Source organism: Polyodon spathula, chromosome 11 (genome assembly GCF_017654505.1).
Source record: "Polyodon spathula isolate WHYD16114869_AA chromosome 11, ASM1765450v1, whole genome shotgun sequence".
Classification (NCBI taxonomy): domain Eukaryota; kingdom Metazoa; phylum Chordata; class Actinopteri; order Acipenseriformes; family Polyodontidae; genus Polyodon; species Polyodon spathula.
Window position 1 is genome coordinate 2,689,149 of NC_054544.1, and position 17,717 is coordinate 2,706,865.

Sequence of the window (17,717 nt, forward strand, 5' to 3'; positions counted from 1 at the left end):
ACAAGAAAAGCAGGGACTCTGTGATTCCTACACCAGGGCACCGTCATTTGCATTTTAATAAGCAGGCTGAAGAGCTAAAGAGCTGAAGAGCTGTGCCCTGGCTTGTCTCGTCCAGTTGTTTCAAATATAAACTCAACAACAGAACAATTTAGATTGATTGCTAGAAAATTCAAGTGCCTCCTAACAGCTGCGTGCCCCATGGTTCAGAGATTCAGGAGGGTGTCGGCCAGTGCAGTGAGGCTGTAGGAAAAGCAGCTGGGAATTGCATCGGCACGTGTGTGTGTGTGTTTGTGTGTGCGCTTGAATAAGGAAAGGGAAATCAAAAGATGAATAATCAAAATGTGATTGAGGAGAGGTAGAGCTGATGCACTAGTTTGTTCACTTCAGGAGGCCTTGGTTTAAACCCTGCTTTGGTAAAACGAGTTGGTGATTTCAAGGTTTTATTGTCCACTGGCCACAAATTTATACATGCTTGGTTTACTTCTGTTATCTCACCTCGCAGGTGGTGATTATTGCAAACTTTTTTTGTGAGTGCAGACAAGATTCCTTGGCACCTGGCTACTAGTGATACAAACTGCAGATTATTAAAATGTGATGACATATATTCTGTGTAAGGACAGACATGCTCATTTTCTGCCTAACCCTACAAGTAATATAGAGTTATTTTATATATTATGTTAAGTAGTGTTGCTGTTTGTATACTGTGCATCCAGTATGGTAACATACTATATATGGCATACTATAAATAAGGAGGAGCTTATTTTGCTTTGTGTTTATAATACATGATATAGAAGCTTCATCCTTAAACAGTATATATAGTTTCTAATGCTTTCCCGTATTTGTGTTGCCTGCTGGAAAAATCCAGCAAGTAGAATTGAGCTGATTGAACCTAGTGGTTTTACTGCTGGTAATAGATGATTATGGTAATATAATAACAAGCTATGGCAACAGTGGTCTAACTTATGTATTTCTTTTCTAATCTGAATAGTAGATCCAGAAACTAAAGTGTGAATATTTTGTTCCAGCCAAGGCAAGATTTTCTTCAGTCATTAGCACCCCAACCCAATCAGGCAAATATTTGCCTCTAGCTCAATTGAGAAATAATTTAGAAAATCAAAAGAGCCAATTAGCTGTGCAGACAGAGACACTTTCATTTACAGACAAGGGTAAACATGTGGTAATGAAATGTGTTTTACTTGATTGACGTCATTAGGTCACTCGTGTATTGTATGTAGAGGATCCTTGTTTTTTAAACAGAAGCTTGTAATACCCCATTACCTTGATAGAAGTGTAAGCTGCTGTGAACGTGCCTGCCGCCACAATTCCACTCATGCATTCATTCATTTAAAATAAAGACACTGAAGTCCTGACGCTGAAAACACCTTGGTTCATATGCTCTATGGAGGCTTATATGCATTTCATTCATTCACTAATATATTGATTTTATGCAATTCCCTTTGTCTGTTGTTGCTAGCCCTTTCTTGGAATGACCACCCGGAACATCTCTGTGTCATTCATTGCTCTGTCCAATATGCCTTGCCCAACTGCAATAAATACACCCCTAAGGTTGAGGTAATTGCCACTTGGTGGGATAGCAGGATCCTGAGCTCCTCTTGGTTCTAGGCCTTAAACATCATGCCACTCTAGTGCAAAACACATTAGCCAGCCCATCTGGCAACTGGACGTTGCCAAATCTTGCTCAATGAAGGTCATATATTGGTGCATGTTAGCTTCACAAACCATGAATGTGTTTTCCAATCCAGCTGGCATGCTGTACTCACTAGGGCAACTCAAGTGGAGGGCATCTGTCTGTACCCCTTAAGTTCCACCTGATATGCAAATCAAAGTCAGGCTATACAACACAAGAGTAATGGGCAAGGTTGTATGCCAGAAACTGGAGTCAGTGTATGCGTTGTTGTTATGAGACACATAATGCTATATCCCCTAATATTGGTGTCTTCTTACACACATTACTCTTTTAGCATATAGCTTTTATAATCATGCTTGACAAGACTCAACCCAAGACCAATGAGAAAAGCTGCTCTCGCAGGGTGACTGATACTCCGGTCATGAGAGCATGTACAGCGATAAGTTATGGTCTAACAGGCAGACATTGGTAGATCATGACTTATCCATAACTTCAAACCCTAATTGTGCAGTAAGCTTATAAGAAATGTAATCAGATGCCTCAATCAATACTGTAATACTATCAATCGGTAATACTAATAGATGTCCAGGAAAAACAGATGTTCCCTCTCCTCCTCCCTCTCTCTATCCTTCTTCCTATCTTTCTTTCATTTTCTCTTTCCCCATTTTACATCACTACCCCTTTCTGTCTCTCACTCTCCTTTCTTTCCCTGCTCTCTGTTTTGCACCTTTCCCTCTCCTCTCTCTGTCTGTCCTTTCTTTCCTTGCAACTCTAGCCCTCCCTCTCCTTTCTTTCCCTGCTCTCTCCATCTCACACCCCTCTCTCTCCCTCTCCTTTCTTTCCCTGCTTCTCTCTCTCTCTCTCTCTCTCTCTCTCTCTGTCTGTCCTTTCTTTCCTTCCTCTATCTCACACCTGTATCTCTCTCCCTCTCCCTCTGCATGGTCTCCCTCTCTATGGTGTGCTGCTGCTGCTGGTCTAGGGTGGCCAACGCTGGCATCTCTTCTGAATCCCTAGAGCTCTATCCTATGGGGATACAGTACCTCACACTCTATGTGTGCTGTAACTGAAGGACTCTGCACTGGTTCTGCATTGAAGGGTAGATGCGGTATATACTCAAGCTATTAAACAGGGGGTGATTGTAGTGGGCCTGTGTTCTAATTGTGTAAACCAGGGGTGTCATTAGTTTATAACATTGCCTTGATGTATTGTATCGTTTTGGAATTCTTCTTTGAAACAACCGATATCTTTAATATGCCACGTGTATTCAACATGTGCAGTCTGCGTTGTATGAGTGACATTCATATTAAGCCAATCACAGCTCACAGAGGTCGTAAACTAGCCAATCAAATGGTGCACAGGATCCATTTCCTCATGCATATGTGTAACAGCACAGCACACATAATTCTGATTAGGATAGAGAAACGAAGGCTTGTTTAAACTATTTATTTTACTTTGTGTACAATTTAGAACCAGTTGCCAAAAAGTAGTTGGAGATGTCATGGAAACGAAAGGGGGGGGGAGGCAGAACACAGAAGATTCCAAAATCGTTGGATAGAATTATTTTTTCACTGAATTTGACAGCAAGACAATATTTCTGATCCTGCAAGCGAGCGCACAGGGAGAGAGCCTGTGGCAGCGGGCATGTTGTGAGAAAGGAGGTGAACAGTGCAGGGACAGGGGGGCTATCTGACAAGCCAAATCAAAGCTGGCAGTTCTCTCCTGCTCCCTAATAGGAATGGTGATTACAGAAGCCTTGTCCATTAAAGAATCCACTGTGAAGCAACTCCCGGGGGCTACAACAACCCGACAACAAAATAACCAGACGAGAAAAGGCATGGCAGTGTCTGTACCCACCAAAACACCAGCCGTTTGTAAACATTTCTTTCAAGATAAATTGATCTGTGCTGCCTGTGAAATAATAAAAGCCTTATTGCTTTTTAGGCCTAGAGAGGGAGGGTGGGCAGGGGGTTCACTTTGGGAAAATAGGTCTCAAGTGCGGGGGCACACTGTGTTAACTTTAATTATATTCTCTTCTTTTTGCCAACCTTACAGGCCTTCAGGAGCACAATTGAAAATTGTTGTAATGGGACACAAATGGGGTCTTCACTTTTATAGTCTAAAGGGTGTCTATCCATGGAAGAACTAGGCACTCCACTCTTCAATTAATCTGCAAACCAGACACTGGATAATATTAGTGCAGTTAAAAAAAACTTTGCTAAACCAGCAATGCTTTGAGTACCACTATATATTGGCTTATTGTGCTGTGATTTCAACCTCATTGCCCCCAGGTCATCTCCAGGGGGCGGTTTTTCAAAACTTTGGTAATCTGATTTCTGCATTTAATTGAGATTATATTGTGAAATTGGGTTTTTTCAAACATGTGATCGGGACTACTGTGATCCAGATTTTGCTTTAGTAATCCAAATGCACCTTTAATCACAATTTAAAAGTTGTAATTGGGTTTTACAGAATTTAAAGAGGAGATCAGGATTACTTTTATCCAAAATATCAGGATAATTTTGATCCTACGTCGAAGGTGGATTTAATGTTTAAGTAATCATAGAACATAAATATTGCGTTTTAATTTCAATAGAAAACACACACACTATATGTCCAAATAGATAATACGTTTCACAGTTATTTAAGTTTTGTGTCCAAGCTGACAAATTAAAGAAAAAAATTTAGTTTTTACGTATATACACCCTATATATATATATATATATATATATATATATATATATATAATATATATATATATATATATATACCGGTATATAATATAGAACTACTTCAAAAACCAGATTTCGTAATTGTGATTATTTGCAATCTGAATAAATGTAATCCACCATTGACATTTTCTTAAAAACCGGATCAAAAAACAGATTAAAATCCTGCTCATTGTTATCTAGAGTCAAAGTTTTACCCAGGAAATCCAAAATTAAACACATTTGTTTCCAGTCATTTTTTAAGAGTTCATGGAAGAGTTCCCAGCTCAAATAACCTTCTCATAACCTTAAGATAAACACCCTAAATCCATGCAAGGATATATTTTAGTTACCGAAACTGTATTTTATACAGAATTTAGACTTGTATTAAAGATGTAATAAGCATTATGTAACAAATAGGAACTTATTATTAAAAGGGTATTTTTTCAGTTTTCATCAGTGCAGGGACTGGTCCTATCGGGGGACTGATCTATGTAAAAAGGATATATTCGATATTAATGTTATTCTTAATGGGTTATAACTAATAGCTACTGAGAATCAAATGATAAAAGGACATGGGGGAACACAAATGGACAGATTATATATACTGATGTACAAATGGACAGATTATATATACTGATGTACAAATGGATAGATTATATATACTGATGCACAAATGGACAGATTATATATACTGATGCACAAATGGACAGATTATATATACTGATGCACAAATGGACAGATTATATATACTGATGCACACATGGACAGATTATATATACTGATGCACAAATGGATAGATTATATATACTGATGCACAAATGGACAGATTATATATACTGATGCACAAATGGATAGATTATATATACTGATGCACAAATGGACAGATTATATATACTGATGCACAAATGGACAGATTATATATACTGATGCACAAATGGATAGATTATATATACTGATGCACAAATGGACAGATTATATATACTGATGCACACATGGATAGATTATATATACTGATGCACAAACGGATAGATTATATATACTGATGCACAAATGGATAGATTATATATACTGATGCACAAATGGATAGATTATATATACTGATGCACAAATGGACAGATTATATATACTGATGCACAAATGGATAGATTATATATGCTGATGCACAAAAGAAACGCAACTCTCAGGTCTAATGGATTTAATCAAATATTTTAAATATAGATATCAAACAAAATCGCAGAAAATGTGAATAAAAATACAGATCAAAGAATCATGATAAGTTTTCAGTATGAAACATGATACACTGTCAAAATGAAAACATTACAGTTAGAATCAGGTATGACCTCCCTGAGCATTAACACAATCCTGGCAGCGTTGATGCATAGACCGGATCAGCCTCTGGATAGACTGTTCCACCACTCTTCCTGTGTAGCTGCAGCCAGCTGGCGAAGGTTAGCTGGTCACAGTTGTCTCCTGTGGATGGCACTGGCGATTTGGTCCAACAGATGTTCTGTTGGACTCAGGTCAGGAGAAAAAGCTGTCCATGACAAGACCTTGACATTGTTTTCTTGAAGTCGTGCAATTGTAATCCTAGCACTGTGTGGTCTTGCATTGTCCTGCTGGAAAAGCGACACTTCCAGATTGGCTTGCAGGAACAGAAAAATTGTTGCCTAGAGGACTTTGTCAATGTATCGCTGAGCAGTAAGGTTGTCCTCAATCTGCACTAAAGACGTTCTTGTGTTAAAGGAGATTCCTCCCCGCATCATCACACTTTCACAGCCCCACTGGTTAGCTTGAATAACACAACGGTCAGCATAACGCTCACTACGGCATCTCCACACACGTGGCCTGTCCCTCACAGACCAGTTCCTTGGTTTCTCTGGACTAGTCTGCTGATTGTTGAAGCAGAACATCTCATTCTCCAAGCAAATTCTCTCACAGACAGGCCGCCTTCAATCATGGTGATAGCAGCCAGGCAATCCTCATTACTCAAGTGGGGCATGGTCGTATCTTTTGCTGTTCTTGCATTAATTAAAATCAGGTTTTTTTGAATGGTTATTTATACAGATTCTTAATCAGCTAATTTTGTCAATTTTAACTCAACTCAGATACCAAACACTGAGCACCTGGCATTTTTTATGAAATCACATGGCTTTATGAAATCAAATAACATTATGTATATGCTTAATGAGCTGTTGATGTAAAACTTAGACTGTTGTGTTTTCATTGTGCATCAGTATATATATATATATATATATTTTTTTTTTTTCAAAATCACACTTGATGTCTATATAAAAAAAACAAAAACATGAGGACATTACACTAGCAGTGAAAAAAAAGTCATTTAACTTTCGAACCCCTGTGAATGTAGCAGAATCCTTCACGCAATTGAAACAGTAGGATTCAATAACAGCCAAATGCCTGCTGATTTTCTGCTCTTGAAAAAGGGGACTTTATTTTGTTTGTTTTAACAGTAACAGCATGTTGCAGGAATGATCCTGCTTTACAGAAAATGCAGTGTGTCGTCAAAAGAGAGGATCACCAGTCAGTGTGCAGAACTTGAATAGAATGTATTACTGCCATAAACATTACATCATTGCCAAAAGGAGCTTTTACCAAGTTTATAACTCTAAGCTGACAGCTGGACAGTTCAAGCTCTTTAAAGAACCATGTTATACTTGAAATAGAGTGAAATAATAGCCGCTTCTTCCTGCAAGCATTACCTCTTTACAGTCTCTCCGCAAATTCAGTAAGATTCCATAGCAGTAAAAAAAACAGTTGGTATAGTAACAGATGTAACAATTTCTCTGCACTAATTACCTGTGTTCATAAAGATTGGATAATTATAACTACATTTACTGTATGCACAACAGAAAGTAATAATGAAATAATAGCGCTTAGCACAATGAGTAACGTCTCCATTCCACTGTCAAACCTTTGCTGAGAAAACTATAAACATGTCAAGCTACATCAGTTGTTTTCGGTTGCCATGGTGAACATTTTCATCTTAGAATGCTGGATGAGAACAACCTAGAAAATATGACACGATAATGAAGAGTTATTTTAAAAATGGTCTTTGTTTGAAAGGATCAAAGGGTAACAGCTACACTGGAAAATGGAGAGGCATCAAAAAGCCGCTCAATAAAAATGAAGACCGGCAGTTACTTTTCTGTTTGAAAGGGCCTGAAAGAGAAGACGGAAGAAACTAGGAAGTTTAATCAGTGTTCTTTTTGGGGGATTTTTAAAGGAGGTTGAGATTATGTGGGTACAGTAGAGATAAACCTAGTCTGCTAATGTTGCATTGGCTTCACTTTGGAAATTCAGTAAAATCCACATTTGTTTCCCTCATTCATAAATTTAAATGTAAAACTGAGCCTGTGACATTGATCGGTTCAGAGATAAGAGATGATGAAGCATATTTGCTTGGAGGTGATATCGATAGCCCTGCCCCGCAAGTGCCACACTAAATTAAACCAGACCTGAGACTTCCATTTGCAAATACTAACGCTGTATTGCATTGCACTGCAGCTGAGCGCAGAAGCTAAGCAAAGTTACAGCAGTTTATACCATTGTTTTAACAATGCTACCTTTTTATGTGATCAACCACATTTATCTATGTTTTACCACGTCGTTCACAAAGATTTTATTGTGCTTCACCACTAAATATGTACCATGGTATATCGATACAGGAACCTGATGAAATGTATTTGTCTATTTGGCTGTCTTTTAACACTTTAAGAGCACACTGAAATGGATCCAGACTACCATGTTTATGATTCATACTGTAGCAAATTTCAGTGCTTGTACAATGTTGATTTTATGGTAACAAGTCACTGAAAATAGCTGAGTTTTTCTCAGACTTGTTCCATTACGCTTGCGGTAGACCATTCCTATTGTAGTGCTTTTGTCCTTTTGCATTTAATGCAGCAGCTCGAGCATGACAGAAGTGCCAGAAGCAGTTTGAGATTGTAGGGAGAGCTAATCCCATTGTAGTGTGTCTGCTTTTGCAATATTATCGTAGCCTTTGCCGTTGCTGTGAAGTGCATCACCGCCAGCAGCCCAAATTATACCGCAGCCTTTTCTTGTTTCTTCCCTTATCACTGTAAAATCTGCTATATTAATGGACTATATATTACATCGATTTCTAATTATTTTTAAGTAGACACAAAGGATAAATATTGCTTTGGGCTTATTGTAATCAACATCTCTATTGATCGTCTGCCTGAGAGCCAGATGTAATCCATTTTAAAAACACTTTCAAGTGTGTACACTCACAGGCCTGTCCCTTTCCATTGTAATTGTATTGGCAGGGGGCCATGTAAACCTACTGCAAGTGTTAAAGTATTTAGCATTCAATTGGCCATGGGAGATGCAAGCTTAATATACAGATGTGGCCTAAGGTTCTGCATCACCTACAATTTCATAATTTAAAAAAAATCATGTAATCAAATAAAATGGTATCGCAAAAGTCTACTGGAAGCCATAATGTTAGTACAGTATTTCATGTTAGATTTCGAAAAGATTTTTTCAATTGTCATCAGTTTTTCGTTATGTATATGGAAACTACAAAGCGCTATGTAATTCAATATGTTAACGTAACATTATTCAGCAGGTTTCATTCGACTTTATGAAGCAAAATTATGTAACTCTATAGGGTAATGCAAAACATTGTTTTGTTTTTTTTATAATAAGATATGCACAACTTCATAGTGTCTCGTGTTGAGTGGAACTTGCAATGCCTAAGGTAGGCCATCCACAAAAAATCACCCTTATAGCAGCTATGAGGGCTTTGTCTGCCTGACTTCTCATTGGTAGTTAAATAAGTACATAGCTTCATGGCCGTGGATTTGACTTTCTACACAAAGTATGCAGGCTTCATAATGGACGGTTTGAATGAAAGAGACACACGACATCTGGAGTTGTGTATATTGTGCAAAACATCTGCTATAATATTGATTGATTTCCACTTTTGTTTTTAATCTGGAGAAAATACATATAAACACATTTGAGGATTCAGATAGCATCTGTATGACTACAGTGCCACTATATCAGTCATGAAAAGCATACACGCACGGTTGCTGAATCATGGTGTATCTCAATAGTTATTGTACTGATTGCATAATTATGCCAATGGTTCAGCCAAAAGGCAGAGGTACTAAATTAATAGATAGATACTTTAAAACATTACTTTCCTCCAGGACCCCCTCTGCTGCTTTTTTCTCGCCATGTTTTTTTTTTTCCTTGAAGAGCTGCAAAGATTCGGTACGTTAGTCTTAATTATTTACACATCTATGAATCTACTGCAGGAACAGAACTAGACTCTGGGGCTCTTCAGAGTAAAGCAGCATTAGGGTTCGATGACTGCATCCTACAGTAAAGCACTTTACACTTTGTTATCCATCGGGGTTAAGCAAAAGACAACATGAGAACATTTTTTATACAAGAAAATGCCATTAGGTTCAGCAAGCTTTCAGCACAACTCCTTAAATTCTTGTTCCTGTTTTTTCCCATTTTTTCAGTTTCTTAAGTGATCTTCCATAGTAACTTATGCAATTATAATACTATAACATTTTGGATTATGGTGTATGCATTTTGGGGCTTCAGCCCACCAGGAGACTGTGTATCCAAGGGGTAGTGTAAGGCAAGACTGCCACCATTGGGGCGTTGATAGAAGTTCAGACATGTGTGTTTTGATAGTTGACATGCAGTGTGGCTCTACCAGATCCCTAAAAAGATTTTTATTTTAAACTTGACTTTTGGAAACAAGCAATTCAACATTTTAAACTGGGATCCGACAGAAGGAACACACCTGTGTGGTGAGCATTTTAAACTGGGATCCAATAGAAGGAACACACCTGTGTGGTGAGCATTTTAAACTGGGATCCGACAGAAAGAACACTCCTGTGTGGTGAGCATTTTAAACTGGGATCCGATAGAAGGAACACACCTGTGTGGTGAGCATTTTAAACTGGGATCCAATAGAAAGAACACGCGTCCTAGGGAATTTTTTTAGTCCAGTTTCTTTAAATGTCTTGTAATTGCTTTTTAATACATAATTAAAATAAAGTTATAAATCAACTAGAGCCAAATAAATAAGAGACTGCGCGTTGATTTAGCACCACTGCTCTTTGAAATCTGTTATTTAAATAGATCTCTTTTGAAAAGCACACATCTACTGGCTCGCTTGGAGGGATAGTTTTGTTCTTCTTTTCTTCCTGGGCCTGATGATTAACTGTCAGGGAGATCGAGAGGTAAGTGCCCAACATGGGATCTAATGAGACAGGACCTCCGTTAACGTCATCTGTTTTATAATTCAAAAACATTTAAAATACAAGCGGGTCTCCACTGTGCATACCTGGCTGGGAAAAGCATGAGAAGACGGTTGATTGTCATGATTGACACATACATCATACCTTTTCAAGGGTACTTGTATGTTTTCCTCTTGCCCTGCCAGTATTGCTGAGAATGTCTACCAGTTAGTGAGCTCAATGGAGGTTTTCCTGGACTGAGGATGCCCTGTGTTCAGAATAATGGTCACTTGCCATTCACCTTTGCCTCGGGATATTCCAGTCCTGAATGTACTGCGACAAGGGCCTTCCCCAAGCATCTTTTTTTTTTTTAAAGTAATGATGTATAAGTGTTTAACAAATAACAGAAATCCAATTGTCTGAGATGCAATAGGCTGATAAATTCAAAGCACGGGACCTGATTGCTTTGCATTCTGAATTATATACAATACATCAATTGTAAATCTATAGCACAGTAACTGCTTTACTGTATTATATTCAATCAGCTCAAAGTGATAAATATTACCAGCCTATCCCCCTACTGGCCACTCACAAATGGTGCTGATTATGCTGGTTTTGGGATGCCAATAATTTCAACCTAATTCAGAGGAAACGTTCTTTCATTAGATCAAAATGAATTTACCCTCTAGCTAACCTCCACTTAACTACTTCCAGCAACCTTCTGAGCGATCAAAGAGAGCAGGTGACTGCATCAAATTCATGAACGGAAGAATGGTGGTACTCTAAACCCTGTTTAGGATCCAAGTATTCCAATTACGTTTTTGTAGTTATAGTGTAGTTTCTATTTTATTTTCAAACATAGTTATGAAGCTCCTGGTTTTGGGAAATCTGTCTTTTGTTATTGCAATGTGCAATTGGTTGTTTATGGCAGTTTCTCAAACTAAAGTGAAATTAAGTAAAAGAAAAAAAAACTGTATGGGTTGTCTTGTGAAACTATTTATTTGTACACATATATTGTGATTTGTATGCTCTAGTGAGTCCCCCAGTTTTGAATCATTCCATATTGGTCTAACATTTCCACCTGCTTCCACCCGCTGACCATTAAAATTAGTTAAGGTTGAGTTCTGATTTTTCCCCAGCATTATGGCTTTTGAAAGCCTGAATAACACCCAGACAGCAGACAAACAGCAGCCTGTTATTGTAATCACAAAGTGTGTGCTGCCAGTGCCCCTCTCTATTAGAAGAGTCGTCCTGAAGTAGTCACACTCACCAGCGGGCCAATTTGCACCTTGTTTTTATTCCATTTTCAGCTCCTGTCTCTATCTTGGAAGGCACACATCTCCCAGCTCAGCAGTGGGGAGCCAGTTTATTGGATGGCTACTGAGATAAAGATGTTCTGCATCTGATAAAAAAAATAAATAAAAAAAAACAGGAAATGATGAAAAAGCAAAACTCTAGTTTTGGTTAAATTCTGTCCATTATAGTAGTGATAAGCACAGCTTTAAAACCAGTTTCCTTTCTGTTTATCAGCACAAGCCACTCATCACTGCTTCACTTTTTCAGCAGGATGGCAATCTTTTGGATCTTTTGCTTCTTTCATTTCACTTACAGTGAATTCGGGACATACATATTTTTTAGAACGCGACCACAAAATATACTATTCCTCACTGTTGAAGATCACATGGTCTGGTTGCAGATTACAGCAGATCCTTAATTCAATCAATTCTAATGCTATTAAATATATATATACACAGTACCAGTCAAAAGTTTGACTACGCTTGCTGGAAACTAGTTTTTTTTTTATAATTGACAATGTTTTACGTCGTATACGTTTCTGTAAATACTTGAAAATGAAAACACACGTTACAATATACAAAACAAAACATGAGGAGTATCAAAGCAATGTTCAAGATTGTCTCTAAATCTTGGATTCCTCAAAATAGCCACCCTTTGCCTTAATAACAGCCTCACAAACACAAGGCATTCGGTTAACAAGTTTCACCAGGAAATCACCCGACATGTCTTCTCAGCTCTTCTGCAGCAATTCCCAGAGATGTAGGACACTTGTGGGTAGCTTTGCTTTGACTCTTCTGTCCAGTTTGTCCCATACAAGTTCTATGGGATTAAGGTCTGGAGACTGGGCAGGCCAGGTCATTAGATTGAGTTGTCCTTCACTTTCCTTCTTCACTAGATAGTTCTTGCACAACTTTGAGGTGTGTTTCGGGTCATTATCTTGCTGAAGAATGAAGGACTGCCCAACTAGCCGTAATCCTGATGGAATGGCATGCCTCTGAAGTATGCTATGATAGCCATGCTGGTTGAGCTTGCCATGGACTTGGTAAAGATCACCAACTCTGTCACCAGCAAAGCAGTCCCAGACCATGACACTGCCTCCTCCATGCTTGACAGTGGGAACCACACATGCAGAACTCATGCGCTCACCCTCTCTGCGTCTTACAAATACTCAGCGTTTAGATGCAAATATTTCAAATTTTTACTCATCGGTCCATAAGACCGACTTCCACTCCTCAAACATCCAGTTTCTGTGTTTTTTGGCCCAAGCAAATCTCTTCCTCTTGTTTTGCACTCTTAACAGTAGTTTCTTTGCAGCAATTCTTCCAGTTAGGCCAGCTTCACGCAATCTCCTCTGAACAGGTGATGTTGAAACATCTGTACTTGTAGTAGCATTTAGCTGAGATTGTATTTCAGGGGCAGTTAATTGCTGGTTTCGCAGACTTGTGACTCGAATGAACTTGTTCTCTGATTCTGAGGTCACCCTTGGCCTGCCTGACCTTGTTCGGTCCTCATGAGTGCCAGTTTCTTCAAATCGTTTGATGGTCTTGGCCACAGCAGTTACAGACACTTGCAAAGTTTGTCTGATTGACCTTCATTTCTTAAAGTCTTTTTTCTTTGCTTAACTGAGCGTATTTTGTCATTTTCTGCTCCCTTACATTCAGGAATGACAAACTTGCTACGTGTATTTATATTTATGCCTATGCTACCTACCTGTTAACATTAATTGGGTACAAAGGGTTAATTAGGTAACATGCTAGTTAACTCAGAGAACATCTAACAAAGACACTTTTATACTTAGGCCAGTGTTCTAACACCGTGTTATACACATTTCAGACTTTTAAATGACTTGGGCTTCAGACTGAAATCCCCTTGCTTTTGGTGACCATTTCATTGAAATTGACAAGCTTTACATTTTCATTTAAAAATTCAAGTTTTGAACACAATTCACTTATGTTTATCAGCTTATATAAGTACACATATCATATAATGAAATATTAAGTGTTTATAGACAGTTTAAGTGTTTATAGACAGTTTATACAGTTAAAAGCATAGATAATCATGAAAAACCTGGTTTCAATCAGGTGTATTCAAACTTTTGACTGGTACTGTATAGATGTATAGATAGATAGATAGATAGATAGATAGATAGATAGATAGATAGATAGATAGATAGATAGATAGATACACACATAGTGTCATACTATATAATTCTGATATTAAGAATACAAAAAGCATTAGAAGAATCACAAGGTATTCAGTGCAAGAACATCATATTGTAGTGACCCTTGTGTTGATATCTTTACTCTTTGGACCACATAGTCAGCAGGGTTTCATGGAAGCATTAATCCAAGTCTGGCGAGTAATGTATAAAACTCTTCTGATAGAGAACATGAACAGAATGCTAGTGGAGCCAGGAGTGTTGAAGTGCGATGCACATCTGTACAATGGTTTACACCCCCGCATTGCAGGCAGGGTCCAGACGCTGTTCTGCATCCAGCTACAGCGAGCCTGTTACACCAACTGTTGTTGTAAGTTAGAAAGAATTAGAGAGAGACACACGCACACACAGACATACAAACTCTCTCTCTCTCTCCCCTCCCAAAATAGCAGCTGTGAGATAAGATTGGAAACTGGCATTTGCGTTCCCGAAATTGCCTAGCAACAGAACATTCCAGCCCTCCATAGTCTGGAGCTGAAATAATTAAAGTGCTGCTTTCTCAAGGGCCCTGGGAGTTTATACCACTTTCAGAAATAGCTGAGTTTTATATGCTGCGCCAGACCTGCTCTTATGGGAGAATTACAGTATCTAATTATATGGCCTGTAGTAAGGCTATACCTGCATTCCCTGCAAAAGGGAAATACATAATGGGTAGCTGTGAGATGTTATTTTACATAGACTTTCATCAGAAATTCAGATAGGAAATTACAGTCATCAGTTAATTGTTGCTATTGTACTGTATTGTGGCACATTCTGTGCAGTGGACACTTGCTGGGTTTTTGCTAGGCATTTACCATAGTTAACCCTAGTTTGCCACGTTTATTTATACACTTTACCATACCTCGCTATTTTTTACCATGCTTACCTGTGCTTTATCATGCTTTCACTATGCTTGATTACACTTTGTGCTATGGTAATCTTGTTTTAGGGTATGAATGCTTCCCTGTGACTCAACCCCTATAGTCTCAATAGGCTTTCATAAGATAAATAAAAGTGTACTGTACTCTGCCTGCCTCTGAATGTGGTGTGATTGATTGTGTCTGGCAGGGAATGATGTACCTGGAGGAGAGACGGCTGGTGCACAGAGACCTAGCCGCCCGGAACGTCCTGGTCAAGTCGCCCAACCACATCAAGATCACAGACTTCGGGCTGGCTCGTCTGCTGGACGGGGATGAGAAGGAGTACAATGCTGATGGCGGGAAGGTCTGTGTACTTTTAGTAATAGTCTGAGAGCGACATTGAAACTGGGCATAGTATAAAGATGCAAACAAGGGCTTGTGTTTTCTGTTCGTGTGTGTGTGTGTGTATCTATATATATACACACACTACTCACTCGATATATCGTGGGTATCGTGGTCCAGTATATATCCTCTATATATCGAGGGCCACGATGTAACGAGAGATCCATAGAAAAACAAATAAGCTAACAAATACTGTACAACCACTCCCTCGTTTTATCAGGGGCGTCAGGGTCCTGTACTCAACCCGTTTTTTCGTATAAAAAGCAGCACGCCATTTTAATTAGTACAGAGGGGGGTAATTGCTTCTCATCAACTTAAAGTCTCCAGTTAATTTCATGAGTCTTCTTCTCCATTCTCAAATGCACAAACCCACTGCATTGAAAGAATCCATTCCCAACACAGTAGGCTGGCTGCTAGGGAGCTGACATCATCTTTTGCTGTGCTTTGCTTCAGCTAGCAGATATTTCATTTGCTTTGCTTTAATTTGTGTTATTGTGCAATACGTGTGTATGTGAAAACAGTATGATAGTCATGCTTTGTTTTTAATTGTTTTGTATATATTTTTTTGTTAGTGTGCAGTACAAAATAAATTAGGCAGTAGTTCTAAGTGAAATTGCCTATGTATATTGCAGCTAAGGCATGTGCAGTTAGATTATAAAAATGGGGAGCCAACTCTAGGACCGTGATATATCTAAATCTGCAGTATAGCGAGGGGCAACATAATGCTATATATATATATATATATACACACACACACACACACTGAGTGTACAAAACATTAGGAACACCTTCCTAATATTGAGTTGCACCCCCTTTTTTCCCTCAGAACATCCTCAGTTCATCTGGGCATGGACTCTACAAGGTGTCGAAAGCATTCCATAGGGATGCTGGCCCATGTTAACTCCATTGCTTCCCACAGTTATGTCAAGTTGGCTGGTAGTGGATCTCTACTCCGAATAGCTCATTCCATCTCATCCCACAGATGCTCAATTGGATTGAGATCTGGTGACTGGGCAGGCCACTGCAGTAAGCTGAATTCACTGTCATGTTTGTAGAACCATTCCTGGGCAATCCTAGCCTTGTGGCATGGGGCATTATCCTGCTGAAAAAATCCATTAGCAGATAGATACACTGCTGCCATGAAGGGATGTACCTGATTGGCAATGATGTTCAGATATCCTGTGGCATTCAAAGGTTGCTCCACTTTTATCAAGGGGCCCAATGTGTGCCATGAAAACACACCCCACACCATCACACCCCCACCACCTGCAATGTGACACGTGGCACATTGAATGCATGTGTTCAAGAGGTTTTCTCCATACTCTTGTCCTGCCATCAGCGGGATTCATCGGACCAGGCAATGTTTTTCCAATCCTCCAGTGTCCAGTGTTTTTGTTCCTTAGCCCACTGCAACCACAGTTTCTTATGTTTTTCGGAAAGAAGTTGAACTCTGTTAGGTCGTCAGCTGCCATACCCCATTCATGTCAAGGTATGACGAGTTGTGCGTTCTTTTATGGGTCTTTCTGCACCAATGTTGTACTGGACTGTCAGTTGACTAACTGTAGCCCGTCTGTTGCTCTGCACAATTCGTGCCAGCCTCCTTTGGCCTCTTTCATCAATGAGCCGTTTTTGACCGCTGGCCTGCAGTTGGCTGGATGACTATCCTTGATACACACAGGAAACTGCTGTGTGTGAAAAACCCAGCAACGTTGCAGTTCTTGACACACTCAAACCGGCGCGCCTGGAACTTACTACCAGTACTCCATTCAAAGGCACTTAAATCTTTTGTCTTGCCCATTTGCCCTCTGAATGACACAATCAATGTTTCAATTGTGTCAAGGCTTAAACCTCCTTCTTTAACCTGTCTCCCCTTCATACACTGATTGAAGTGGATTTAACAGGTTACATCAATAAGGGATCATAACTTTCAACTAGATTCACCTCGTCAGTCTATTTCATGGAAAGAGCAGGTGTTCCTAATGTTTTGTACACTCAGTGTATATATAGGGTTTCAATTGCATTTTATTTCTGAAGAGTCTGCTTTACAAATCTGTAAATAATAAAATTCCATGGGATTAAGAATGCTGACTTTCCATGAAAGGATTTCTGTATGATCACCAGAGCTCCTGATTGTAAGAATACTAAACGCTTATTCACAGAGGGGCACAAGTCATTACAGTAACTCAGAAAGGAGTATTTAAGATGTTAAACTGACTATGTAACTGAATGTGTCATGTGGGCACTGGAGAGACAAAATTACATCAGCCAGTTAAATATATACAGTCATTAGTTAGTGTTATGCTAATCATTTTAGCCTACAGTGAGATTTATTTGTTAGCTGGGGTTGTTTGTACAGCTGGG

At 39.0% G+C, this 17,717-nt stretch overlaps 1 protein-coding gene across 6 annotated transcripts in view; it reads left to right on the forward strand.

Annotated features, from left to right (window-relative positions):
* The window catches only part of LOC121323145 (receptor tyrosine-protein kinase erbB-4-like), a 294,760-nt gene that overhangs the window by 266,292 nt on the left and 10,751 nt on the right, over nucleotides 1–17,717 (forward strand). For all 6 annotated transcript variants that reach the window (XM_041263966.1, XM_041263969.1, XM_041263970.1 and 3 more), the window contains one exon: nucleotides 15,163–15,318. In XM_041263966.1, the coding sequence (XP_041119900.1) occupies nucleotides 15,163–15,318 (156 nt within the window). The remainder of the gene's footprint in view (nucleotides 1–15,162; nucleotides 15,319–17,717) is intronic.